The following is a 27709-nucleotide window of genomic DNA, read 5'->3' on the forward strand; positions in this document are numbered from 1 at the left end:
GTAGGCTTGATTACCAACAATGACGAGACAGCCTACAGGGAGGAGGTGAGGGCTCTGGGAGTGTGGTGCCAGGAAAATAACCTCTCACTCAACGTCAACAAAACAAAGGAGATGCGACCCCTATCCACATCGACTGGACCGCAGTGGAGAAGGTGGAAAGCTTCAAGTTCCTTGGCGTACACATCACTGACAAACTGAAATGGTCCACCCACGCAGACAGTGTAGTGAAGAAGGCGCGACAGAGCCTCTTCAACCTCAGGAGGCTGAAGAAATGTGGCTTTGCACCTAAAACCCTCACAAACGGGGGAAAACTACCCGCTTTCCAAGACACCTACAGCCCACGATGTCACAGGAAGGCCAAAAAGATCTTCAAGGACATCAACCACCCAAGCCACTGCCTGTTCACCCCGCTATCATCCAGAAGGCGAGGTCAGTACAGGTGCATCAAAGATGGGACCGAGAGAATGAAAAACAGCTTCTATCAGACCGTTAAATAGCCATCACTAGCACATTAGAGGCTGCTGCTGCCTATTGAAATCACTGGCCACTTTCAGAAAAGGAACATTAGTCACTATAATAATGTTTACATATCTTGCACTATTCATCTCATATGTATATATTGTTAGATATTACTTGTTAGATATTACTGCACTGTCGGAGCTAGAAACACAAGCATTTCGCTACACCCGCAATAACATCTGCTAAACACGTGTATGTGACAAATAAAATGTGATTTGATTTGATCTCTCCTTTACCCTCCTTTACTTCTTCCCCCGCTACTCATTCTTTCTCCTCCCTCTTCTCTTTCTCTCTCGGCTTCCCTTTCCTCTTCTCCTTGAAACGGCGCGGTGATGAGATGAGAAAACCGCTTGACAGATAGTTGTCACAGGCCGTGACATTATTTTTTTTTACATTTCATTACAAAAAAATCGATCATGCCTGGCAAATATAAAAATGGGTGGAAGAGTAGAAAACACATGGGAAAAAAGTGCCTGAAATGAACCAAATCAATCCCACAGGCTTTGTCTTAGAACAAACATTTTCACTCCTCTTTCTCAAATCAAATCTCTTTGTGGTCTCCCTTGGAGCTGTGATTTAGAGTTTCCCACTGCTGCACTCTTTGGAGACTGGCTGCCTTTATGAACTATGTGGCCGTGTAATAAATGAAGTATTGTCACATTTTATGGCAGACTGTTGAGGTGCTGTATAATGACCCAGGCTATCTTACTAAGAGAAACAGCAGGCTGCATGACCAGGCAACCTCAGTAAAAGTAATAGAAAGCTAAAGCTCCAGTGCTGGGTGACCAGCCAAGAGAAACAGCAGGCTGCAGTTCCAATGTTGGCCTCAGTCTCAGTCGGAGAGTCAAGGAGTCAGTTTACAGAGCAGAGAGAGAAAGAGATAAACAGAGTGAGAGAGAGACACAGAGAGAGAGAGAGAGAGAGAGAGAGAGAGAGATAGAGAGAGAGAGAGAGAGAGAGAGAGAGGGGAGCTGTCCATGGTGGAAGCCTTCTCCCTCACACAGCATAGAGAGAAAGCGGGCAATGCTGCACTCCCTGTGTTCATAAACACACACACTAATGTCTCTCACATCCACAAATAGGCTAGACAAACAAAAGCTGACTCTCATCTCTATCTCTATCTCTCTGTCTCTCTGTGGTGCATTATCTCTGTTCCAATCAGTGTGGTATCTGCTATTATATTATTATGTGCCTCCCAGTGTGGGGGCCTCCTATGGGAAGCCTCAGCCACATCACATTCTGCTGACCAAGCACTAGCAACACTGACTGTGTGTGTGTGTGTGTGTGTGTGTGTGTGTGTGTGTGTGTGTGTGTATGTGTGGTGTGTGGGTGTGCTTGTGTGTGTGTGTGTGTGTGTGTGTGTGTGTGTGTGTGTGTGTGTGTGTGTGTGTGTGTGTGTGTGTGTGTGTGTGTGTGTGTGTGTGTGTGTGTGTGTGTGTGCATGAGACAGGGGGTGGGGTTGCAATACAATGTTAACCAATGAACTGCCGGTGACTTTCAACTGTCCTTGCCATGATCATCACCACAAAACAACCAGCACATACACACTAGGACTACTAATGAACTGTCATTTGACAAGCAACCAATTGCTACACAGCACTACAAGCTACAAGTTCTGGTTCATTTTGCTTCATCACAGAATACAGGCTAATTCCCGCACACTTGTTGCTTTCTTTGGAATAACAAATCTCAGTGCCTCAGAAGGAAATCAAATTCCATTCTCTATTTGCTCACACATCAAGTCATGCTTTAAAGATTGCTTCTGTTTGGTTGTTGTTGCTTGTTTGTTAAGCCAGTCGTCCAGGGACGCCAGGACCATCCGTCACTAACCCATAAATAAAATCAACAGCAAAGTTGAAAGAGAACAGAAATTATGCTCGTTACAACGGGGCAGGCCAACGCTGGCAAGAAGTGTAGAATCGATACTTCCAAAACTCTCAAGGGGAAGCTGGAGTAAAGGGGTTGTAGAGGAAAGTACAAGGCAGTTTCAAAACAGATACAGACAGTATATGTGTGTGTGTGCTGCTACCTGCTGCCTGCCCTGAAGCTGCAGGTTTATCAAAGCTTTCTTAGAGAAGCGGTTGCTAAGAACGCTAGTTTCAGGGGAAAACCACAATGGAAAAAACTACTTGTATCTTTTGAAACCTTTTCCTTACAGACTCTCTCTGCCTGCTAGTCTCTCTGCTAGTCTTTCCAGCATGTTGTCAACTATAACCAGCGAGTGGGAGCTTGGCTGGGTTTGAACCCAAGTCTCCTGTGCACCACAAGACCGTGTTAGCCCATTGTGCTAAAGGCTGCAGCCCAGGCAACTCATCACAAGATCGTGGTTCGCCGAACCACCTCTGTTAAAACTGTCTCACACTAGCCAGATTATTTTATTATTATATTTATTTTTTGTCATTTAGCAGACGCTCTTATCCAGAGCGACTTACAGGAGCAATTAGGGTTAAGTGCCTTGCTCAAGGGCACATCGACAGATTTTTCACCTAGTCGGCTCAGGGATTAGAACCAGCGACCTTTCGGTTACTGGCACAACGCTCTTACCCACTAAGCTACCTGCCGCCCAGATGACTTTGTTGATCCGACCCCAGTATAGCTTAGATTTTATAACCAGTTACTTTATTACCAGTAAAACCAGAAAGCATCCTACCTTGTCGCTAGCTATAACCAGTGAGTAAGTGACCAGCTGGGTTTAAACGTAGGTCTTCGGCGCACCGCAAGACAGGTAAAGTCCAGGCTACAGTTTAGGCAGAACGGTTACTCATCACGCGATCGTGGTTTGCTGAACCACCTCCGTTACCAAACGACTATGTTAGACTGGTGAGCTAAAACCTCTGCTAAAGCTATGTGTTCCTACCTGTGTGACCAGGGGCTCCAGCAGCCGCTCCACGGTCAGGGTGCGGATCTCCAGACTCTTGGGGTCCCATTTCAACAGGATGGGGGACGTAGCGGTGGTCATGGTCTCTGTTGGAGGAACAAACAGAGAGAGAAGTTTAAAAAACACGCTTATTTGGTTGGAGAGGAAAAACAGATGGAGAGAGAGAGAGAGAGAGAGAGAGAGAGAGAGAGAGAGAGAGAGAGAGAGAGAGAGAGAGAGAGAGAGAGAGAGAGAGAGAGAGAGAGAGAGAGAGAGAGAGAGAGAGAGAGAGAGAGAGAGAGAGAGAGAGAGAGAGAGAGAGAGAGAGAGAGAGAGAGAGAGAGAGAGAGAGAGAGAGAGAGAGAGAGTCACTGTATTTATAAGCTTGTTATTTCAGTGGCGAGGCATATTTCAAAGAATTCCCCGTTTATATCTCCCTCTATTCCTAGGCAGTGACACTTCATGCCCCATAAAGAGGAGTTTAAAAGAGGGATGGTTTAGAGAGTGTTAAACTTAATGGAGGAATTTGGTGGAGTTGCTTTAGAGCTTAATGTTTCCTTTTTGACGGGGAGAGACGGGGAGAGACATAAAACAATTTCAGACAGAGGAGACTAGTGGGATGATGACAAGCGCCTCAAAACACACTTGAAAGAGACGCATATCAACTCTACCCCGGTTCAGCCATTAAGTATCAAAACTGGGGAAACAATGAGACTTTAAACTTCTTCCTATTTCTGCAAACCTGGGCATGGACCAGAGAGTCTCTGCCATAGCCGTGGGAAGTAATTTGGGGGTTCTGCGATTTTGCAGAGAAAAAAATGTGCCCGCGCTGAAGATGTCTAAATCGTTCCACTAATACAGGACTAGTAGACCCAGTGCAATACTTTTGTGAAAACATTTCAACTAAATGTATTTGAGTGTTTACCAGCATTTATAACTTGAGTCTGATAAGTATCTGTACAAAACAGTTATGGAATATAAAAACGTATTTCTATGTGAAAACTGAAATGTTCTATTCATTCCTTTTCCATAGACTCGATTATCCGGAGCAACTTACAGTAGTGAGTGCATACATTGACATACTTTCCCCCCGTGGGAATCGAACACACAACCCTAGCATTGCAGGCACCATGCTCTACCATCTGAGCCACATCATCACAGCACAAACCACTTGATGTCTCAATGTACTCAATTACTGTATTGTGCATTGTTTATCTTCATGGTGATGGAAAGTCTACAGGTACAAACCTAGATGACCTGCCTATATACAATAAACGAATGTACATTTACATTAAGTGGTTTGTAAGGATGGTAAATTAATACTACACAAAAAGTGGCTGTTTTCCATGTTATCTGATCAAGAAAAAATATATTTCATTTGATGTTTATGTTTTGTGTCTTTGACCATAACTTTGCACCTTTTGATGTAAATGTTTGAGAACAGGGTTTTGTTCTTTCTGGATACCATTAGAATGACAATCGCAGAGAAAGGGACAGGGCAACAACTCTTACAATTCCAACTATTGAATCCTGCAAGATACTGTTGTTAATTATTCAACTACCTTTTTTTTGCCAAAGCAAGATGCTGAAAACAAATGTTTGCCCACACTACAGGTCTGTGTCGGTCCACTAATACTAAAGGGCCAGTGCACTACTTTTGTGAAAAAATAAATGTAAATGACGAAATAAATCAGGCAAGAGCCACTGACTGACCGCATCTAGGATAGGCAAAAGCCCACTGACTGACCGCATCTAGGATAGGCAAAAGCCCACTGACTGACCGCATCTAGGATAGGCAAAAGCCCACTGACTGACCGCATCTAGGATAGGCAAAAGCCCACTGACTGACCGCATCTAGGATAGGCAAAAGCCCACTGACTACATTAAAGGGTCTAATACACCACTCATATCTCCACCAGTGGAGGCTGCTGAGGGGAAGACTGCTCATAATAATGTCTGGAACTGAGCAAATGGAATGGCATCTGACACATGGAAACTATGTGTTTGATGTATTTGATACCATTCCACTCATTCAGCTCCAGTCATTACCACGAGCCCATCCTCCCCAATTAAGGTGCCACCAACCTCCTTTGATCTCCATCCTCAGCAGTTAAAGATTCACAGTAAAGTCACGTTAAGTAGAATGGAGTCTGTACTGTGATTCTTTAATGACGTTGTGTTGAAGTGTTTTATTAAGGCTTGAATGTGATTCAGGGACACCTCGCACTGTTTTTCCTATTGCCTTCAAAGCTGATTGTCATTCAGAAGAGTGTGCTGGCCTAGATTTGTCTCTCAGTCTCTACCATTCCTTTCGGTGGGACCGAGAGCGAACGAGTGGGATTCTGATTACTAAAAACATATGTGGGTACAAAGCTTGAGCAGTGGCTTTGAAGAGCAGGTCTAATATATGCAGGTGAGTCTCTGATTAAGGCAGGAAACTGAAGCGGAGACACAGGCAAGGATCCATTTGGAAATATCATATACAGAAAGAGAGGGGGAGAGAGAGAGACAGAGAGAGAGACAGAGAGAGAGAGAGACAGAAGAGAGAGAGAGAGAGAGACAGAGAGAGAGAGAGAGAGAGAGAGAGAGAGAGAGAGAGAGACAGACAGACAGACAGACAGACAGACAGACAGACAGACAGACAGACAGACAGACAGACAGACAGACAGACAGACAGACAGACAGACAGACAGACAGACAGACAGACAGACAGACAGAGTTCTGTCTGAAAAATACAGCAGTTTGGCTAAGGTGAGTTGAGAAGTACGGAACTAAGTGGGATTCCAATGATTACCATTGAAAAAACCTTAGGAGTATATAGCTAAGGGGAGGTGAGAAGTACCACTAACATTTAAATGAAGTCTAATTCAAATCTGTTCTATTAACAAATTATTGTCTGAAAGTTGAGATGTGCCAAACTAAAAAAAGAGTTGAATTTACATAATTATCCATTGAAGACCACTTAGCCTAATTGGTTATAATACTCTACCTATAATTTCGATGAGTACTACCATGCTTCAAATACATGCGGGCGCGCCCGTGGGCAAACACACACACACACACACACACACACACACACACACACACACACACACACACACACACACACACACACATTGAGGTGGAGTCTAAATCCTGACAAATGCTTGTGTAGGGGCCTCCTGCTATATACTATACTATTGTCAGTAGGGGATCTGACTCAATGGGGTTCTTTGGGGTCAATAGAGTCCACAGCAGAAGGATGGAGGGGGGCAGAGGATGGAGGAGGGCTGCCGTTGCCATGGGAACGTGAAGCTAAGCAACACTCCAGTCCAATGTTGCCAGCTGCGGCATGTGGAGGGTTCCAGTGCCTCTGTCTGGTGGACAAGGGGGAGGGAGGGGGAGGGAGGGGGCACAGGGAGAGGGGGTTGAGGGGGATTGACGGTGCTGGACAGGGAGGGGGCACAGGGAGAGGGGGTTGAGGGGGATTGACGGTGCTGGACAGGGAAGGGGCACAGGGAGAGGGGGTTGAGGGGGATTGACGGTGCTGGACTGAGGGCTTCTAAAACAAGGCTGGGGGTGAATAAAGCCTTTGGGAAGACTGGCCAGCATTAAGCTCTCACTCTCTTCTATAGTAGTTAAGCAATATATGCTCAACATGAAGTCTACACCTACAAAGACAAAATCTAATATTTCAAATATTATCAAATGAACAAGAAACGCATTTTATAATCTGCATTGTAAGAAGCCTAATTGAGTGGCTCTTCCAACACAGAAATAAGAGTCATCAAAGTAAAGCATTTCTTTTGAAATGTCGTAGGAACTGCCTGTAGGCCTTTACAAATTCCTTTAATGAAACCAAAAAACAAGTGTCCTTTGCAGTGAGGATGAGTTCAGACAGACTACACACACACGGACACACAAATTAGCATCCCCTCCCCCCCCCCCCCCACCCCGGATTACACTCTTAAGGATTAATGTAGTGATCGTGATGCCATTGGCAAGATGGAGAATTTCACACACACAAACACACACACACACACACACACACACACACACACTTACGCAGGCACACAGTTCTCTGCTAGCTTAGAACAACCCATGTCATAATTGATAGTACAGGGAACCCCACAAGCAAGAGAAAATAAGAAATCTAGAACAAACGATAAGACCAGAAATGTATTTTTCCCTGTCGTTAGATCTCCCAATTAATGTCAGCTGGCAGCCAAAACAGAGCAAAGCGGAGTGACAATCAGTGTGACGCAAATGCCTCTAATTGCAAACTATGTCATTGATCAACTACGAAAATACACCAGGAAAGAAAATACCAATGTGGAAGTAGCATTGCTTTATAGCACACACATTCTACTTGCTACTTAACAGACATCACTCAAACCTTTTCCTCAGCTCCCCTCTCTCCCCATGGGTGGTAACATTTCATACAGATAGACACATTCAAGTACAATTTAAGACTGTGGAAGACAATGAACAATAATCATATACCCTTCTGTGGAATTACTGATGGCTTTGGACACTTAGGAAAAGTCCAGGGGCTGAAATACCCAGGAGGAGAGGAATAGAGAGAGAAAGAGAAAAGTAGCTTCAAATCAAATCAAATCAAATCAAATTGTATTGGCCACATGCGCCGAATACAACAGGTGCAGACATTACAGTGAAATGCTTACTTACAGCCCTTAACCAACAGTGCATTTATTTTTAACAAAAAAGTAAAAATAAAACAACAACAAAAAAAGTGTTGAGAAAAAAAGAGCAGAAGTAAAATAAAATAACAGTAGGGAGGCTATATATACAGGGGGGTACCGGTGCAGAGTCAATGTGCGGGGGCACCGGCTAGTTGAGGTAGTTGAAGTAATATGTACATGTGGGTAGAGTTAAAGTGACTCTGCATAAATAATTAACAGAGTAGCAGCAGCGTAAAAAGATAGGGTGGGGGGGCAGTGCAAATAGTCCGGGTAGCCATGATTAGCTGTTCAGGAGTCTTATGGCTTGGGGGTAGAAGCTGTTGAGAAGCATTTTGGACCTAGACTTGGCACTCCGGTACCGCTTCCGTCGGAAGGAGTCTATGACTAGGGTGGCTGGAGTCTTTGACAATTTTGAGGGCTTTCCTCAAAATTACGCAACTGCTGCCGCCATGACAACAGCGAAAGAGAGCGTGTCAATGGTTCCGTCCCAAATGGCACTCTATTCCATATATAGTGTATTACTTTTGACCGGCCCTAAAAGGTCTACAGTAGGATTTTATACAGAGTCCAACTACTGGATTTCTTCTTGTATAGTGACCCCCCCACACACACACACACACACACACACACACACACACATAAACAGTACAAAAGCGCCCAACCCCCACCTTTTCTAAACAATCATATTTCTGCTCTGAACACAACAACAATAGGAGAAGGACGATAGGGACAACTGTTGGAGGTTAGGATGTGAAATTCAAAGTATATTGTCACTGGAGCTGCCAATCATTTATGCCAAGGTGGAGAGAGAATAATTATACTGCTCACGAGAAGAGAGCATGCATGGTACAGACACACACACACACACACACACACACACATGCTCGCACACATGCACACACACACATACACACACACACACACACACACACATGCTCGCACGCACACATGCACACACATACACAAACACACACACACACACACACACACACACATAAATACTCTCCCCACAGAGAATAGGCATAGAGAATATCCTGCTGGCGACTGATGTGACGTAGATCATTGTTGGCAGTGGATGATGCCGCTGTAATGTCACAAACAACGCCCCGTCAGTGGATGTATTCACATTATGCCTAGATGTTATCAGATGAAGGCTACATGCTGCCAAGATGGCTGAAACACTGAAATGTTTTCAATACAACACATTTGTTATTATCGTGCCGACATCCAAGCCAACTCCTTGTATACGCCCTGTCTCTCTCAATCCCTTTCTCTCTTTCTCTGTTTGTCTCTCTCTCTCTCTCCGGTCCACCCACCCACCCACTCTCTTGCTGCCAAGATTGCTAACCAATGCCGTGCTTATGTGATTTTCAAAACTGAGGAGTACAGCAGGTGTTGACAGCAAAAGAACGAGCCAAGAAAGAGCGAAGCATATTTTCTCTTGAATTGCCTTGGCTGACTCACAAATCACAGGAAATATCTTTAAAAATATCTGCAGAGGGAAGAATGTGAAATTGCAGTTGATGGTTATACTCAGTTATTATTATTGATGGTTATGTGGATATAACATTTAAAATGTATTGTAACCCTCAATTCACCCAATATCTACATCTCTGAAACATCGTAACCTAAGATGCATATTGTAGAGCAAACATTTTTTCTCTTGAATTGCCTTGGCTGACTCACTAAGCACAGAAAATATCTTACAAAATTTCTGCAGAGGGAAGATTGTGAAACTGCAGTTGATGGTCATAGACATTAATGGTTATTGATGGTTATGTGGATATAACATTTTAAATGTAATGCAACCCTCAATTCGCCAATACAGATGTAGGATCTTAATTTGAGCCAGTTTGCTACAGCAGGAAAAGAATCCTGCAGCAACAGGAAATGTGAATTATTACGTGGATTCAAATTAATGGAAATTTTTTGAAGGGGCTAATACATTTTTCGGGTTGATAAATTGTACCTTTTAAAGTGGAAATTCCTAACTTTAGAAGCCTTTTTAAACCTCGAATACACTACAAGTTTGCATTTCCTGCTGTCCAGGAAAATTCTCAGCAACAAAAGAGTGTTCAAATTAAGATCCTACATCTGTATCTACAACTCTCAAACATTGGAACCTAAGACGCATATTGTAGTGCAAACAAATGCACACACACACATGCACACACATACCACAGTCCTAACAGTCACAAACACTGAGTACACACACGCAAAAACACACACACATGCTTGTGCTGAGGAAGGGAGAGAGAGAGGGAAGGAGAGTGTGTGTGTGAGTCTTTGACAGTGAAGCAGAGCAGTGTGTGTGGAGCAGAGCGCCCCAGTCAGTCAAATCATTTACTATTCCACTTTTCTAATGAGCTACAACTCATGTTCAAACGACCACGCGAGGGGAGAAGAGTAGAGGACAGAGAGAGAGAGAGAGGCACAAAGAGAGAGAGAGATTGTGTGTGTATGTGTGTGTGAGTGTGTGTGTGAGAGAGAGAGAGACACACAGAGAGTGCAAGAGAAAGAGACAGACAGAGAGATAAAGAGAGAGAGAACCTGAGCTCTCTCTAGCAGGCAAGCACTTGTCTCGGCCCCACAGCCCTTCCTTAAATCAACCACACGTAAACAAACAACAAACAGCAAGTAAACAAACAGAAATAGAAACACATGCAGTCAAAGACCAACAGACAGAGAATGGTCATAGAGGCACTGCTGCTTCAAAATAGCGAGGAGCCTCTCACAAGTGGGAACGGGTCAGCGATTAGCATCATTAGGCCCTTCACTCTGAAGTGTCGCGATTCATTCATGGGAGACAGTGGCCAGGTAAACAAAGCCAAAGCATGGATCTTACTGTGTCCATAGACTGCTTACGGGGGAAGGAAACCATCAAATAATTTTGTAACTTAGCTTCAGTAATGTTCTAACAACTGGGAATGGGCAACTATGGTGTGAGAAACACTGAGATTCAACACTGAGAGGGAATTTAGTTCATGCCATTCTAATCCAATCAGTTCAAGAGATTAATTCATACTAAAATCATGAACTGAAAAGTGGCCATTACTTTCAGAGAGGATGAGAGAGAGCGAGAGAGAGAGAGAGAGAGAGAGAGAGAGAGAGAGAGAGAGAGAGAGAGAGAGAGAGAGAGAGAGAGAGAGAGAGAGAGAGAGAGAGAGAGAGAGAGAGAGAGAGAGAGAGAGAGAGAGAGTGTTCGTGTGTGAGTGTCCTCTCCAGCTCATTGGCCTGATGGGCTTGGTGGCAGAAGAGAGGATTAGAAAGAGAGAGAGAGAGAGAGAGAGAGAGAGAGAGAGAGAGAGAGAGAGAGAGAGAGAGAGAGAGAGAGAGAGAGAGAGAGAGAGAGAGGGAGGGAGAGAGAGAGAGAGAGAGAGAGAGAGAGAGAGAGAGAGAGAGAGGGAGAGAGCACAATCAGCCCTGAACTGGAGTAACCCTCACTACTTCACTCTACTGAGAGAACTGTAGAGAGGAGAGAGCAGACACACACCTGCTGCTGTAGTGCCCCTGAGGATTGGGATGTGGAGGGTAGTCGGACGAGATGGTCTTTGGACAAGAGAAGTCAGGTTCTTCTCTTTGATGGGTTAACCCTTCTCTGGCTCAGAGAGGAGAGGAGAAGTGCTCAGCTCAAATACTGGTTTCCTGTCATCTCCTACTCTTTACTCTCTCCTCTCTACACAGCACCTAAAGAGTGTGTGTGTATGTATGCGTATGTGTATGTGTGTGTGCTTTCGCACATGTGTGAATCCATGTTAAATGCCAATACAGATGTACAATCTTAATTTGAGCCAGTTTGCTACAGCAGAATTTTTTTCCTGCAGCAATAGGAAATGTGAATTATTATGTGGATTATAATTTATGGATATTTTTGTAGGGGTTGATACATTTTTCGTTAAGGGAATTGCAAGTCTGAAATTTCAAAGTCGAAATGACAAACTTTAGAATGCTTTTTTTAAAACGCAACAAAAGAGTAATAAAATTAAGATCATACATCTGTGTGTGTGTATGTGTGTATGTGCATGCGTGCGTAAGAGCATGCATGCGTGCGCAAATGTGTACTGCATTCGAGAGTAGTCTACCAAATGAGCCTCTGTATGCATCTGAAAAATCAGAGAATATTTGGTGAGTGTAAGTGTAGAGCTATTTGGAGCTTTTTAAAATGTGTTGTGCTTTCTCTCACATTTAAATCCCCCTGAAACCCAAAAGGTTAGAATGACTGTGACACTCTGGCTCTATGGACTTTATTATTGAGCCAGGGTTGTTATTTTTCACTTGGGTGTATTTCTATGTTGGGTATTCTAGTTGTTCATGTCTATGTTTGGTGATTAGTCATATGACTCCCAATCGGAGGTAACGAGTGTCAGCTGTCGGCTCGTTATCTCTGATTGGGAGCCATATTTAAACTGTTGTGGTTTCACTGTGTGTTTGTGGGTTTTTGTTCCGTGTTCAGTCGTGTACTGTTGGACTTCACGTTTCGTCAGTGTTTATTGTTTTGGTTAGTGTACTTTATCTTAATAAAGTCATGTTCACTCAACGCGCTGCGCTTTGGTCTACTCATTCGTCAGACGATCGTGACAGAAAAACCCACCGTAAAAGGACCAAGCAGCGTGTCCAGGAGCAAGACAGCTGGACATGGGAGGAAGCGCCTGGTAAGGAGATCGAGAGGCTGGCGATGGCCCAGGTGGGCAAATCGTGGTCCTGGGAGGACATGCTCGGGGGCAAGGGACCTTGGGGGAGAATCAAGGCCCTGGCGAGAGAGGAGCAACGGCGTCAGCAGGTCCATCGTTGGAAGGACGAGAGGCAACCCCAAAAAAATTTTTTGGGGGGGGCACATGGCTTGGGCGGCTGGGCAGCAGGAGGCTGCCACAGGGAGATATGGAGAGAAGGCTATCGGATTACGGGAGCCATTGGCGAGTAGAGGGAGGGAAGTTGTTGTGGCACGGCGTGAGAGACTGATGTGTGTTACCAGTCCGGTCCGGCCCGTTCCTGATCCCCAGTTAAGGCCAGTGGTGTGTGTTCCCGGTACGGACCGGCCTGTTCCTACTCCACGCACCAGGTCCACGGTGTGCTACGCCAGCCCGGCCCGGCCTGTTCCGGCCACTCGCACCAGGGATACGGTGCGCTTCGCCAGCCCGGCCCGGCCTGTTCCTGCTCCACGCACCAGGGATACGGTGCGCTTCGCCAGCCCGGCCCGGCCTGTTCCGGCCACTCGCACCAGGGATACGGTGCGCGTCGCCAGCCCAGCCCGGCCTGTTCCTGCTCCACGCACCAGGGATACGGTGCGCTTCGCCAGCCCGGCCCGGCCTGTCCCGGCCACTCGCACCAGGGATACGGTGCGCGTCGCCAGCCCGGTCCGGCCTGTTCCGGCCACTCGCACCAGGGATACGGTGCGCGTCGCCAGCCCAGCCCGGCCTGTTCCTGCTCCACGCACCAGGGATACGGTGCGTGTCGCCAGTCCAGCCCGGCCGGTTCCTGCTCTACGCACTACGCCTGTGGTGTGCGTCACCAGCCCAGCCCGGCCTGTTCCTGCTCCACGCACGAAGCCTACGGGGTGCGTCACCAGCCCAGCCCGGCCTGTTCCTGCGCCACGCACGAAGCCTACGGGGTGCGTCGCCAGCCCAGCCCGGCCGGTTCCTGCTCCACGCACTAGCCCTGAGATGCGTGTCCTCAGTCCGGGACCACCAGTTCCGGCACCACGTACTAGGCCTTATGTGCGTCCTCAGGGTCCAGCATGCCCTGTTCCTTCTCCCCGCACTAGCCCTGAGATGCGTGTCCTCAGCCTGGGACCACCAGTTCCGGCACCACGCATCAGGCCTACGGTGCGTCTCAGACGGCCAGAGTCTGCCGTCTACCCAACGGGGCCTGAACTGCCCGTCTGCCCAACGGGCGCCTGAACTGCCCGTCTGCCCAACGGCGCCTGAACTGCCCGTCTGCCCAACGGCGCCTGAACTGCCCGTCTGCCCGACGGCGCCTGAACTGCCCGTCTGCCCGACGGCGCTTGAACTACCCGTCTGCCCAACGGCGCTAAAGCCGCCCGTCTGTACTGAGCCTGCAAAGCCGCCCGTCTGCCATGAGCCTTCAGAGCCGTCCGCCAGATCGGAGCCGCTAGAGCCTTCCGCCAGACAGGAGCCGCTGGAGCCTTCCGCCAGACGGGAGCCAGAGCCGTCCGCCAGACAGGATCAGCCAGAGCCGTCCGCCAGACAGGATCAGCCAGAGCCGTCCGCCAGACAGGATCAGCCAGAGCCTTCCGCCAGACAGGATCAGCCAGTCTTCCGCCAGCCATGAGCAGCCAGATCCGTCAGCCAGCCTAGAGCAGCCAGATCCGTCAGCCAGCCATGAGCAGCCAGATCCGTCAGCCAGCCATGAGCAGCCAGATCCGTCAGCCAGCCATGAGCAGCCAGATCCTTCAGCCAGCCATGAGCAGCCAGATCCGTCAGCCAGCCATGAGCAGCCAGATCCGTCAGCCAGCCATGAGCCGTCCAGCCAGGATCCGCCAGAGCCGTCCAGCCAGGATCCGCCATTTAGTCCGGTACTGCCCCTTAGCCCGGTGCTGTCCCTTATCCTGGTGCTGCCCCTTATCCTGGTGCTGTCCCTTATCCTGGTGCTGCCCCTTAGTCCGGTGCGGCCCCTTAGTCCGGTGCTGCCCCTTAGTCCGGTGCTGCCCCTTAGTCCGGTGCTGCCCCTTAGTCCGGTGCTGCCTCTTAGTCCGGTGCTGCCCCTTAATCCAGTGGGGTTAAATGGGAGGGTGGTTATTTGGAGGAGGCTACGTAAGCAGGTAGTGACTATGGTGGGGTGGGGACCACGACCAGTGCCAGAGCCGCCACCATGGACAGACGCCCACCCAGACCCTCCCCTAGACTGTATGCTGGTGCGCCCGGAGTTCGCACCTTTAGGGGGGGGTACTGTGACACTCTGGCTCTATGGACTTTATTATTGAGCCAGGGTTGTTATTTTTCACTTGGGTGTATTTCTATGTTGGGTATTCTAGTTGTTCATGTCTATGTTTGGTGATTAGTCATATGACTCCCAATCGGAGGTAACGAGTGTCAGCTGTCGGCTCGTTATCTCTGATTGGGAGCCATATTTAAACTGTTGTGGTTTCACTGTGTGTTTGTGGGTTTTTGTTCCGTGTTCAGTCGTGTACTGTTGGACTTCACGTTTCGTCAGTGTTTATTGTTTTGGTTAGTGTACTTTATCTTAATAAAGTCATGTTCACTCAACGCGCTGCGCTTTGGTCTACTCATTCGTCAGACGATCGTGACAATGACCCATTTTCCAGTTCCCCAAATTGCTTCTAACTGCTAAATCTTATGAAACATGGCTGCCCCGGAGCAGTGTGGATTAGACAGAAGATTAAGAACCAGTGAAGAGAAGAGGTGTAAACATTGTGAAGTGTGTACACACAGAAAAACAGCTCACTTATGTTCTCTCACAAAAATATCCAATATACAGTGGGGAGAACAAGTATTTGATACACTGCCGATTTTGCAGGTTTTCCTACTTACAAAGCATGTAGAGGTCTGTAATTTTTATCATAGGTACACTTCAACTGTGAGAGACGGAATCTAAAACAAAAATCCAGAGAATCACATTGTATGATTTTTAAGTAATTAATTTGCATTTTATTGCATGACATAAGTATTTGATCACCTACCAACCAGTAAGAATTCCGGCTCTCACAGACCTGTTAGTTTTTCTTTAAGAAGCCCTCCTGTTCGCCACTCATTACCTGTATTAACTGCACCTGTTTGAACTCGTTACCTGTATAAAAGACACCTGTCCACACACTCAATCAAACAGACTCCAACCTCTCCACAATGGCCAAGACCAGAGAGCTGTGTAAGGACATCAGGGATGGGCTACAGGACAATAGGCAAGCAGCTTGGTGAGAAGGCAACAACTGTTGGCGCAATTATTAGAAAATGGAAGAAGTTCAAGATGACGGTCAATCACCCTCGGTCTGGGGCTCCATGCAAGATCTCACCTCGTGGGGCATCAATGATCATGAGGAAGGTGAGGGATCAGCCCAGAACTACACGGCAGGACCTGGTCAATGACCTGAAGAGAGCTGGGACCACAGTCTCAAAGAAAACCATTAGTAACACACTACGCCGTCATGGATTAAAATCCTGCAGCGCACGCATGGTCCCCCCTGCTCAAGACAGCGCATGTCCAGGCCCGTCTGAAGTTTGCCAATGACCATCTGGATGATCCAGAGGAGGAATGGGAGAAGGTCATGTGGTCTGATGAGACAAAAATAGAGCTTTTTGGTCTAAACTCCACTCGCCGTGTTTGGAGGAAGAAGAAGGATGAGTACAACCCCAAGAACACCATCCCAACCGTGAAGCATGGAGGTGGAAACATCATTCTTTGGGGATGCTTTTCTGCAAAGGGGACAGGACGACTGCACCGTATTGAGGGGAGGATGGATGGGGCCATGTATCGCAAGATCTTGGCCAACAACCTCCTTCCCTCAGTAAGAGCATTGAAGATGGAGTCGTGGCTGGGTCTTCCAGCATGACAACGACCCGAAACACACAGCCAGGGCAACTAAGAAGTGGCTCCGTAAGAAGCATCTCAAGGTCCTGGAGTGGCCTAGCCAGTCTCCAGACCTGAACCCAATAGAAAATCTTTGGAGGGAGCTGAAAGTCCGTATTGCCCAGCGACAGCCCCGAAACCTGAAGGATCTGGAGAAGGTCTGTATGGAGGAGTGGGCCAAAATCCCTGCTGCAGTGTGTGCAAACCTGGTCAAGACCTACAGGAAACGTATGATCTCTGTAATTGCAAACAAAGGTTTCTGTACCAAATATTAAGTTCTGCTTTTCTGATGTATCAAATACTTATGTCATGCAATAAAATGCAAATTAATTACTTAAAAATCATACAATGTGATTTTCTGGATTTTTGTTTTAGAATCCTTCTCTCACAGTTGAAGTGTACCTATGATAAAAAATTACAGACCTCTACATGCTTTGTAAGTAGGAAAACCTGCAAAATCGGCAGTGTTCAAATACTTGTTCTCCCCACTGTATATATTCAGTACCAGTCAAAAGCTTGGACACACCTACTCATTCCAGGGTTTTTCTTAATTTTTTACTATTTTCTACATTGTAGAATAATAGTGAAGACATCAAAACTATGAAATAACACATATAGAATCATGTAGTAACCAAAAAAAGTGTTAAACAAATCAAAAAATATGTTATATTTGAGATTCTTCAAAGTAGCCACACTTTGCCTTGATGACAGCTTTGCACACTCTTAGCATTCTCTCAACCAGCTTCATGAGGTACTCACCTGGAATGCATTTCAATTAACAGGTGTGCCTTGTTAAAAGTTCATTTTTGGAATTTATTTTCTTCTTAATGTGTTTGAGCCAATCAGTTGTGTTCTGAGAAGGTAGGGGTGGTATACAGAAGACAGCCCTATTTGGTAAAAGACCAAGTCCATATTATGGCAAGAACAGTTCAATTAAGCAAAGAGAAACGACAGTCCATCATTACTTTAAGACATGAAGGTCAGTCAATACGGACAATTTCAAGAACTTTTAAAGTTTCTTCAAGTGCAGTAGCAAAAACCATCAAGCTCTATGATGAAACTGGAGTTCTTGAACACAGGAAAGTAAGACCCAGAGTTACCTCTGCTGCAGAGGATAAGTTCATTGGAGTTACCAGCCTCAGAAATTGCAGCCCAAATAAAGTTCAAGTAACAGACACATCTCAACATCAACTGTTCAGAGGAGACTGTGTGAATCAGGACTTCATGGTCGAATTGCTGCAAAGAAATCACTGCTAAAGGACACCAATAAGAAGAAGAGACTTGCTTGGACCAAGAAACACGAGCAATGGACATTAGACCGGTGGAAATCTGTCCTTTGGTCTGATGAGTCAAATTTGCTCTGATGAGTCTTTGTGAGACGCATAGTAGGTGAATGGATGACCACCGCATGTGTGGTTCCCACCGTGAAGCATGGAGAAGGTGTGATGGTGCTTTGCTGGTGACACTGTCAGTGATTTATTTAGAATTCAAGGCACACTTAACCAGCATGGCTACCAAAGCATTCTGCAGCGATACGCCATCCCATCTGGTTTGCACTTAGTGGGACTATCATTTGTTTTTCAACAGGACAATGACCCAAAACACCTCCAGGCTGTGTAAGGACTATTTGACCAAAAAGAAGAGTGATGGAGTGCTGCATCAGATGACCTGGCCTCCACAATCACCCGACCTCAACCCAATTGAGATGGTTTGGGATGAGTTGGACTGCAGAGTGAAGGAAAAGCAGCCAACAAGTGCTTAGCATATGTGGAAACTCCTTCAAGACTGTTGGAAAAGCACTCCAGGTGAAGCTGGTTGAGAGAATGCCAAGAGTGTGCAAAGCTGTCATCAAGGCAAAGGGTGGCTACTTTGAAGAATCTAAAATCTAAAATATATTTTGATTTGTTTAACACCTTTTTGGTTACTACATGATTCCATATGGGTTAGCATGTCTTGGGGGTATGATATTTGTGCGTCTAACTTTCTCACTCAATATTATTCACGGTTCATTCAGGATTATCCGTAATCATGGTAGCATCTGCATTAATGTAGAAGTTTTTAGAAACATATTTGATTTTTATTTACAATAAAAGTAACTCCAAAATGACACAATATATTATTTACCATTAATTTCTTTTGGACACAAAATAATCTGAAACACAACCAAAACAAACAGCAAATGCATCCAACAAGTTTGTAGAGTCAAAAGCTTGATATAGTCATTGCGTGCTATTAATATGGGACCAAATACTAAACCTTTGACTATTTTAATACACATATAAGTTAATTTGTCCCTATATTTTTGGGGACTATGTACAAAAAGTGTTGTAATGCCCTCCAATTAAAGCTGACAGTCTGCACTTTAACCTCATGATCATTGTATCATTTAAAATCCAAAGAGCTGGAGTAAAGAGCCAAAACAACAACAAATGTGTCACTGTCCCAATACTTTTGGAACTTACTGTATGTTTTATTGTTATAGTGAAATGTGTTGTTTTACAGGGTCATCTTATGGTGAGCTAGTTTCAGCACTGCAAGAGTGCAGAGATGTAAAAAGCTTCTCCACACACATTCACACAATGAAGACATGCACGCACACACTTGCACAGTGTCATTCCCAAACCCTCTGGCTGACACCTCTCTTGGCTCATCTGTGGGTGTGTCCAAAATGGCACCGTATTCCCTACAATATGTCGTTTGGGACGGGCCTTGTGTAAGAACAGCTTCACCCCAGCCCTGGCCCTGGTGTTGAATGTAGCACGGCTCCAACAGAGTGTGTGAGCGTGCGAAGAGGTGCGGATAAGAAGGACGTGGCTGAGAACATTACTGGGATTTGTTACACACAAACACACACATGAACACACACACACTCACCTGGCTGGTTGGTTGGGGTAATTACTTTACTGTTGCATTAACAGGTGTCTCTCTTACAATCAGCTCTATTTTCTAAAGGCGTGCCGACTTCAGCACAACCTCAACTAATGATACTGAATAATGAGAAATAAACAACAAACGGTGAGAAAATATCCCACATTAGGCGACAAATCGCTGACTTGTGAAAAACAACAGCATGGGAGCCAACCAGTGAGGCATCTCTGTGGATTGTGTTAAGCCTAACCTAGGATGTGTCCCAAATGGAACCCTATTTATATAGTGCACTACTTTTGACCAGAGCCCTATGGGCCCTGGTCAAAACTAGTGCACTATAAAGGGAAGAGGGTGCCATGTGGGACGCAACCCTAGTTTAGCAGAGCTGCCTGGCCCTTTGTAGCTGGTTTGTGTTTTCTATTGTCAGCCTTTGTCCTGTTCCAGAATCTCTCACAGAAATGTGACTGGTGTTGTTGTGACTACCGCTCCCATCCCTACCCTCCACTACACTCTGCTCCCCTCCATCCATCCATCCATCTATCAATCTCTTGTTCTCTCTTTCTCCCTCTCTCTCACCCATCCCCTTCACCCCTCTGCTCCCCTCTCTCTGCCGCCCTCCCTCCACCATCGCACTGTTCTGTTTAGATCCATTAATATGCCATGGACATTACATGCACCTAAAAAGAGGTTGGATGAAGAAAAAAAAGCAAAGCCATTGAAACCAGCCAAAACAGAGAAAGAGGCGTGCACACGTGATTATGTGTGTGTGTGTGTGTGTGAGTGAGTGAAAGTGTGAGAGAGAGAGAGAGAGAGAGAGAGAGAGAGTGAGTGAGTGAGTGAGTGTGTGAGTGAAAACACATAAAATCTTTTTTTTTTAAAGCTTTATTACACAAAGTAACCCACAACATCTCAGTGGAAAAAAATATATAAAAAACTCTAAAATACTATATATGGATAAGTGAACACCCCCCCTTAGAATTGCAATTGCAAACTTGCTGAGGTATAACCAACCACTTTCCAGATCAAAAATCAAGCTAATTGGCTTTCATCTGTGATCAATTGTAGTGACTGATTAGTTCAGAATAAAAGCAGTTGTTCATAGAGGACTCCACTACTTAGTAGTGCAATTCAAAGCAAATAATCCACTATGGGCGGAAAGGTACATTAAAAAAGATCTACGAGATAAAGTTGTGGAAAGGCACAAGTCAGGGGATGGATATAAAAAGATTTCAAAGGCTTTGTCTTTCCCTCGGAGCACAGTTAAGACCATTATTAAGAAGTGGAAGGCGTATGGCACCACCCAGACCCTGCATTGATCAGGCCGTCCCTCCAAACTGGATGACCGGGCAAAGAGACTGATCAGAGAGGCTACCAAGAAGCCAGTGGCTTTTGAAGGAGCTTCAGGCCTTTATTGCAAAGACTGGTCAATGTGTGTATGTGACCACAATATCACAAGCGCTCCACAAATCTGGCCTCTATGGGAGGGTGGCAAGAAAAAAATACACTCCTCAAAAAAGGCAACATCAAGTCTCGTTTGAGCTTTGCCAAAAAGCACATTGTAGATTCTGAGGACAAGTGAAATCTTTCCACCCAAAGAACACCATGCCTACAGTAAAGCACGGCGGTGGCAGCATCCTGTTGTGGGGGTGTTTCTCTTCAGCAGGGACTGGAGAACTTGTCAGGATAGAAAGGAAAATGGACAGTGCAAAATACTGACAGATTCTTGAGGAGAACCTGCAGCCCTCTGCCAGGAAGTTAAAAATGGGAAGATGGTTCACGTTTCAACATGACAATGACCCAAAGCACACTGTACTGTCGCTGAAGGACAAGAAGGTGAATGTCCTTGAGTGGCCTAGTCACAGCCCCGACCTAAATCCCATTGAGAATCTGTGGAATGACTTGAAGAGTGCAGTCCATGAGCGGTCAACATGCAATTTGACTGAACTTGAACAATTCCGCAAGGAAGAATTGGAAAATATTGCACAGTCTAGGTGTGCAAAGTTAGTAGAGACGAATTCAAAGAGACTCATGGCTGTAATTCAAGCAAAAGGTCATTCCACCAAGTATTAACTCAGGGGGTTTTTCATTTATCCAAATAGGGTATTTGACTGTTTTAATTGTACGTTTTTTTAAATTCTTTTTTTCACTTGGATATTGTGGGTAAAGTCTGATTTTATGTGTTTTCATTTCAGGTTGTAAGACTACAAAAGGTGAACACTGTACATTGTTACCTCATGCCAATAAAGCAAATTGAATTGAATTGAGAGAGAGGGAGACACATGGAGTAAGACACAGAGAGTAAGAGAGGTGTGTGGGTGTTTGTCTTTGCCTGGTGATTCCCCTTAGGCTTCATTCTAGCTGGGGAGATAATAAGTGAGAACTCTAGGAGACCGAAAGAATCCCAGCATGCCGACACCCACAGTCTCTAGCTGTGTTCGAATACCCATACTAACATACTGTATACTACATACTATTCGTTCATTTTAGTATACTGTAAACGAACGGTATCCTTTCAGTTGAGCGTACTAGCGCTTCACCTGTCTACCGGAAGTTGCTCCTGTTGCTATGCAACCTCTTGCTAGCTTGTTAGCATAACAAATTACTAGCTAGACATTTTACGACTTCGAGTGTGTTCTTAAATTCAATCTGGAGTGCCAGAGTGCGCTTTGGGTGTTCATAAATTCAGAGCGTTGTCAGATTGTCCGCTTGTAAATTCGGGGCATTCAGAGCGCACACTGCCTGGATGCTCTGGCCGAGGAGTTGGGTTGATTTGAGCGTTGTGACCTTACAACGGTAGTCAAGCACCCAAGCTAACTGGCTAACTTGCTAGCTACTTCCAGACACAAATGAGAGAACACCTCACTCTGACCATTTTACTCGCCCTAGCAGAGCTGTTTAGGCAGTTTTCATGTTATCCAGAGCGTTGGTGACTGTAACTGTGCTGCTGGCTACAATTTAATTACGCTTTTTTGCTTACATTTACTGACACTGGCCATATTCAACGGGTGTTGAGCGTTCATCAATTAATCAGTTATTCTGTGCTCTGGTACACTCAGACGAGAGTCCTCTGAAATCGGAGTAGATAGCCAGAGCGAATTTACAAAAGCAACCGAATGTCCATTGAGAACGCACAATGACTATACCACTTAGCTAGGTTAAGAATGACGGGAATAATCAAGTCAATAAACATTGGGTAGTTAGTTAGATAACATATAGTTTATATACTGGCAAGTTTGATGTATTAGTAGCCAACTAACGTTAGGTAGCTAGCTAACATACTGGTACATACTGCTGTAATGATATGCTATGTGGTTCGTAAGGATAGCGTAGCTAACAAATTGTCAGCCGACATAACGTGTAAGGTAACTTATTTGAAAAGTCATGACTTTATACAATTTCTTAACATTTGTCATAATTAGCTAAAGCAATGAATTTGTATCTTCGGCTGCATATTTTCCACCATTTTCTTCTAATCTGAAAACGATGTGAAGCCATGCCCATTTTCTGAAGAATTGCATTATGGGCCCTAAAAGCACGGAAATAGTGTCCACTGCTTGTATACTTCGTATTTTGGCAAATGTAGTACGACATCCGGGAACTTTTGGCATACTAACTATATCCATACTATGACCAATAAACATACTATATACTCAATTTACGTCACAAATAGTACGGTTAGTGTGGTTAGTATGAGTCTTCGAACACAGCTTCTCTCTCTCTCTCTCTCTCTCTCTCTCTCTCTCTCTCTCTCTCTCTCTCTCTCTCTCTCTCTCTCTCTCTCTCTCTCTCTCTCTCTCTATACTCTCTTTTCTCTCTCATATACACTTTATCTTTGTTAACCCTTAATGCTGGTACTATGTCATACTGCAAGAGACATGATCCAGCATAGGGTTCGATCCCCGGGACCACCCATACACAAAAATGTATGCACGCACGACTGTAAGTCGCTTTGGATAAAAGCGTCTGCTAAATGGCATATTATTATTATATTATATAGTCAGAGAACAACCCCCCCCCCATCACTTCTTCTAGTTTCAGCTACCTTGATTCCTCAATCCCATCCCATCTTTTCATTATGACACAGTGGATCTCTGCCCCTAGCCCCTAGCACAGCACAACGAAGAAAAAGATCAGTGTAAAACAAATAGTTCAAGTTAAATCCTCAAAAAGCACAGTTCGTTCACATCTTCAACCACTCCATCTTCTGCCAAGATTAATTAACTCTTGGTTGCAGAGCACCTGAAACAATGAGTCCTCTCTAGCCTACAGAGAGAGAGAGAGAAAGAGAAGCGGCATGGATTCAAAGCAATTGTCTAGTGCTACTGCTTGTCAAGGACAACATCTCGTTTGCAAATGGCCTTGCCTCCAGTGAGGGTAAAGATAGAGATGATTTTGTTCAGCTGGTTGTCTGTGTCTCACAGACGTAGCCAACGGGGGTGACGGCCATGTGCCAACTGGGTCTGCAGTGTCTGCCAGTGTTGTCATCGCGTGCCCTCGCCAGCCACTGCCAACAACCAAAGCAAATTAACATTGGAATTAGTCAGAGTCAATGACGTGCTATCACTAAATTCCACCTCCGGCCACGACATTTCCATCCAATGTCACCTTCCCCACATTGAGATGTGACGCAGTCAGGGATAAACAGTATTGAGTAAGCATGAAATCGTATGGATATGATAAGCTGAACAAGCAGAAGACTTGGAGAAGTCAGAGAGAGAGAGGAACCTCACAGTTCTTATGTTGTTGTTGCTAATTGGGGATTTATTTTGATTTGTTAATCATGCATGATTCATAATTACTTTAATAAATGCACCTCTGCAGGGACAGACTGGGACCTGAAATAGGCCTGGGTATTTCTAACACACCAGCCCATTCTTTACCAATTTCCCTTTGTACTCAGAGGAATGTTCTAATGTCGTGATGACCTGACAGTTGTAGGGGAAGAAGAGTCAGAAGAACTTAGTACCAGGAGGACCACGCATCACCACCACCATTGATCCAACACCTCCTACATGGTGTCGTCATGGTCATTAGGGATGGTCACGGTTATTTGAGTATTTGAATATCCGAATGGACGTTAGTATTCGATTACTTGTGAGAGTATTCATTTTGGAGAAAAAAATATATAGGCCTATTTGAATGAAAAGGCTTTGTCTAAAATTAAATTATCTATGTAACATTGCTACATGTTTATAAAACAACAGTTTTATGACTGTTATCATCCCATACTGGAAACGTATTGGCAACAACTGAGTGTGGGAGCGGTAATGACGTGGAGCACGTATTGACTACTGAGATCCATGGACACAAATAGCTACCCCCCTCTGCGCTGTCCTGTGACGTGTGGGGCAAAGACAGCGACCAAACGGCACGCTATTCCCTATGTAGTGTTCTACTTTTGACCAGGGCCCAGAGGGTGGCTACCCTAGGTGTTAATCCACTGATACCTCATCAGGCATACTGGACCTGCATCAAACCACAGCGGCTGACAAATCAATGCCATCATCACCTCTCCAACAACCAACACTTGGCTTCAGTACCAAGTGGCTCTGGCACTGGCCTAACTGGGCTCCTCAGTAAACTGTCATGGCAAATGGCCTAGTCAACAGGACCTCTCAATGAGCAGCTAGGCAAACTCTCTTGACAGGGGCCGTATGTATGAACTGATCTCAGATCTGCACTCCTACTCTGAGACGCCCAGGTCTTTATGGCAAACGAGACATGATCTCAATGGGACTAACATTGGTAAATAAAGTGTATGAAACCCTGGTCAAAAGTAGTGTATTATATAGGGAAATAGTGTGCCATTTGGGATGCAGACCTTTTCAGCGTGGATCACAAATGTCCACAAAGCCCTAGCTCCGCGTCTGTCAACAAAACAGTTGCATAACAGTGACACAATGACATTGACCTTGTCATTACGTCCAAAGAGACAGAGATCAACAGCTAGGGATAATGAGGGCTAAGACCATTCACAGAGCTACAGTAAGCCAACACCCACCCACACACCAGCTCTGTGTCAATGTCAATAGAATCTCCATTGCATTCACCCAGAGGACTCTCCATTGCATTCATCAAGGACACTCGGGTAGGCAATTTCCACAATCAAGGCTCCATTGCCTATACTGTATTTTCCCTCAGTGAGTGAATTAACCTGCCTTACCCATGGTCATTTAGCAGGCTATTTTATTCTAAGTGATTTACTGTACAGAAGGGTCAACATCTAGACAGTAACGTGTATTTTCAGTAAGCTATATGTGGTTCATCCGGGATTCAAACCCACAACCATGGGGTTCGTTCAGCAAGGGTACAACTTTAGATAACAAACCTTTCTGACATGTAGGATAGGGAATCATGTCAGTAGTAGTGGAGTTAATCTCAATAGCAGCAGGAAACATCTGTAACATCTGACATTCGTTCCATGTTTGCTTACTGAATGTGGCCCTGGTGTTGCCAGTGCCACAGTCAAACCCACTGAGCTTTTGGGACCATTCAGTTACACAAGGGACTAAACAGATGCTGATTGGGAGGCATCATGGCAGTACATTACGTTCTGTTCTGTCAGGGCCATGTTGACATACAGGGATTCACTTCACTGGAGTCCTACTAGTACTACTCCTACTTCCTGCTGCTTTTGAGATGAACTCCACTACAACTCTGTTGCTGCTGCCCTCAATCGATGTTAATACCATGATACCATGCCATTAATACTGTGATAAGCACACAGGGACGTAGTAGAAACAAGGTCAGACACATTTGTCTGTTTGTTTTGATTTCCCTCCCTCCTGTGCATTTGGTTAAACCAGAAAACAATGAATAAACAGTTGGTGTACAAATGAATTTAGCCTAGTCAGTTAGTGTACGAATTAGGAAACTAGCCTACCAATCGTTGTGGTCCAGCTTTTCGCAAAGGAGTCCTATCCTGGCATGGATATGAATAGTTCATGAGTGGCTTTTATAGGCTTCATTCCACAAACATCCGGGTCCTGAGTGATTAGTGCTGGGCTTGGCGTCCCACAGAGCATTGAGTTGCTACGGGAGACAGCTTCAATATAGTTAGATGACAGGAAGTAATTTCCACCTCTCTCTAGCCAACGCTGGGTTAATGCTAAAACAGCTCAGACTGTTGGGACTGGGAGACCTGCCTGCCTTCGCTACAGAAACCTCATTGCGGCCTCATATAGAGGGGATTATTGGTGCTCCCATGAAGGGGCTTCTGATAGCTCTTAACTTCCCATGGCCAGATATGCTTTCTCATTGTGCCAAACCAAAGCCTACATTTTTGATTAGCATGCTACTGCACTCTCCTGGCAGAAATAAGACCCGGGTTCGAACTCCCAGCGTCAGTCACACTGCCTGCTGTTCACTAGAGCTATGATATAGGCCTACTAATGTCATAGTGACTGTTCACACTTTCAGTGAGATTACACTTTCAGCGAGTTAGAAGTAGGCTATATGAATAAGAAAGCAGCTAAGAAGTTATAGTGACTTGCAGTGAGGCTGTTCAATAATTTAAAATGTGTGTACTCAGAGTTTGGTAAATATACAAGAGTATTTGCAGAGAGGCCTGAGGCAAATGTCAGATATCGCAGAAACTTTTGAAATATTGAAGTTGTGCTTCCATGGATTAAATGTGCTTAAGGATTCTGTAACATTCAGAGAAAAGTCAGTCTAAAAATGTCCCTATCACTTCTCATTACAGGCGCTAATATGCCACCTCTGCAGTGGCCCAGATTCACAGGAGCAGGAGTGTGTGCTTGTGTGCGTGTGTCTGTGTCTGTGTGTGTGTGTGTGTGTGTGTGTGTGTGTATGTGTGCGTGCGTGCTTGTGCATGTGTGACGTGCGTGTGTATGTGCACGTGCCTATGTACAAATATGTGTTCGAGCTTGGGTGCGGGCATGTGTGTGTGTGTGTGTGCCCATCCATATGTACCATTGGTGTGTGAGAGTGCCATGTTAGAGGAGTCTCTAAAGCAGCAGTAGAAGCATTAGTCGGGGTTCAACCTTTCATATCTGTTGCTCACCAGAGCCAGGGCTTTCACACACACACACACACACACACACACACACACACACACACACACACACACACACACACACACACACACACACACACACACACACACACACACACACACACACACACATACACACACACATACACACACACACACACACACACACACACATACACACACTCACACAAACACACCGCTGCATGGCCAGAGAAGGCTGATCAAAGT

General features: G+C 45.3%; 1 protein-coding gene across 1 annotated transcript in view; it reads right to left on the reverse strand.

The window, feature by feature from the left end:
• The window catches only part of ctnna2 (catenin (cadherin-associated protein), alpha 2), a 179856-nt gene that overhangs the window by 129063 nt on the left and 23084 nt on the right, over positions 1–27709 (reverse strand). Inside the window, exon 2 of the mRNA XM_045206785.1 lies at positions 3377–3483. Within this exon, the coding sequence (XP_045062720.1) occupies positions 3377–3483 (107 nt within the window). The remainder of the gene's footprint in view (positions 1–3376; positions 3484–27709) is intronic.

Source organism: Coregonus clupeaformis, chromosome 24 (assembly GCF_020615455.1).
Source record: "Coregonus clupeaformis isolate EN_2021a chromosome 24, ASM2061545v1, whole genome shotgun sequence".
Lineage (NCBI taxonomy): Eukaryota > Metazoa > Chordata > Actinopteri > Salmoniformes > Salmonidae > Coregonus > Coregonus clupeaformis.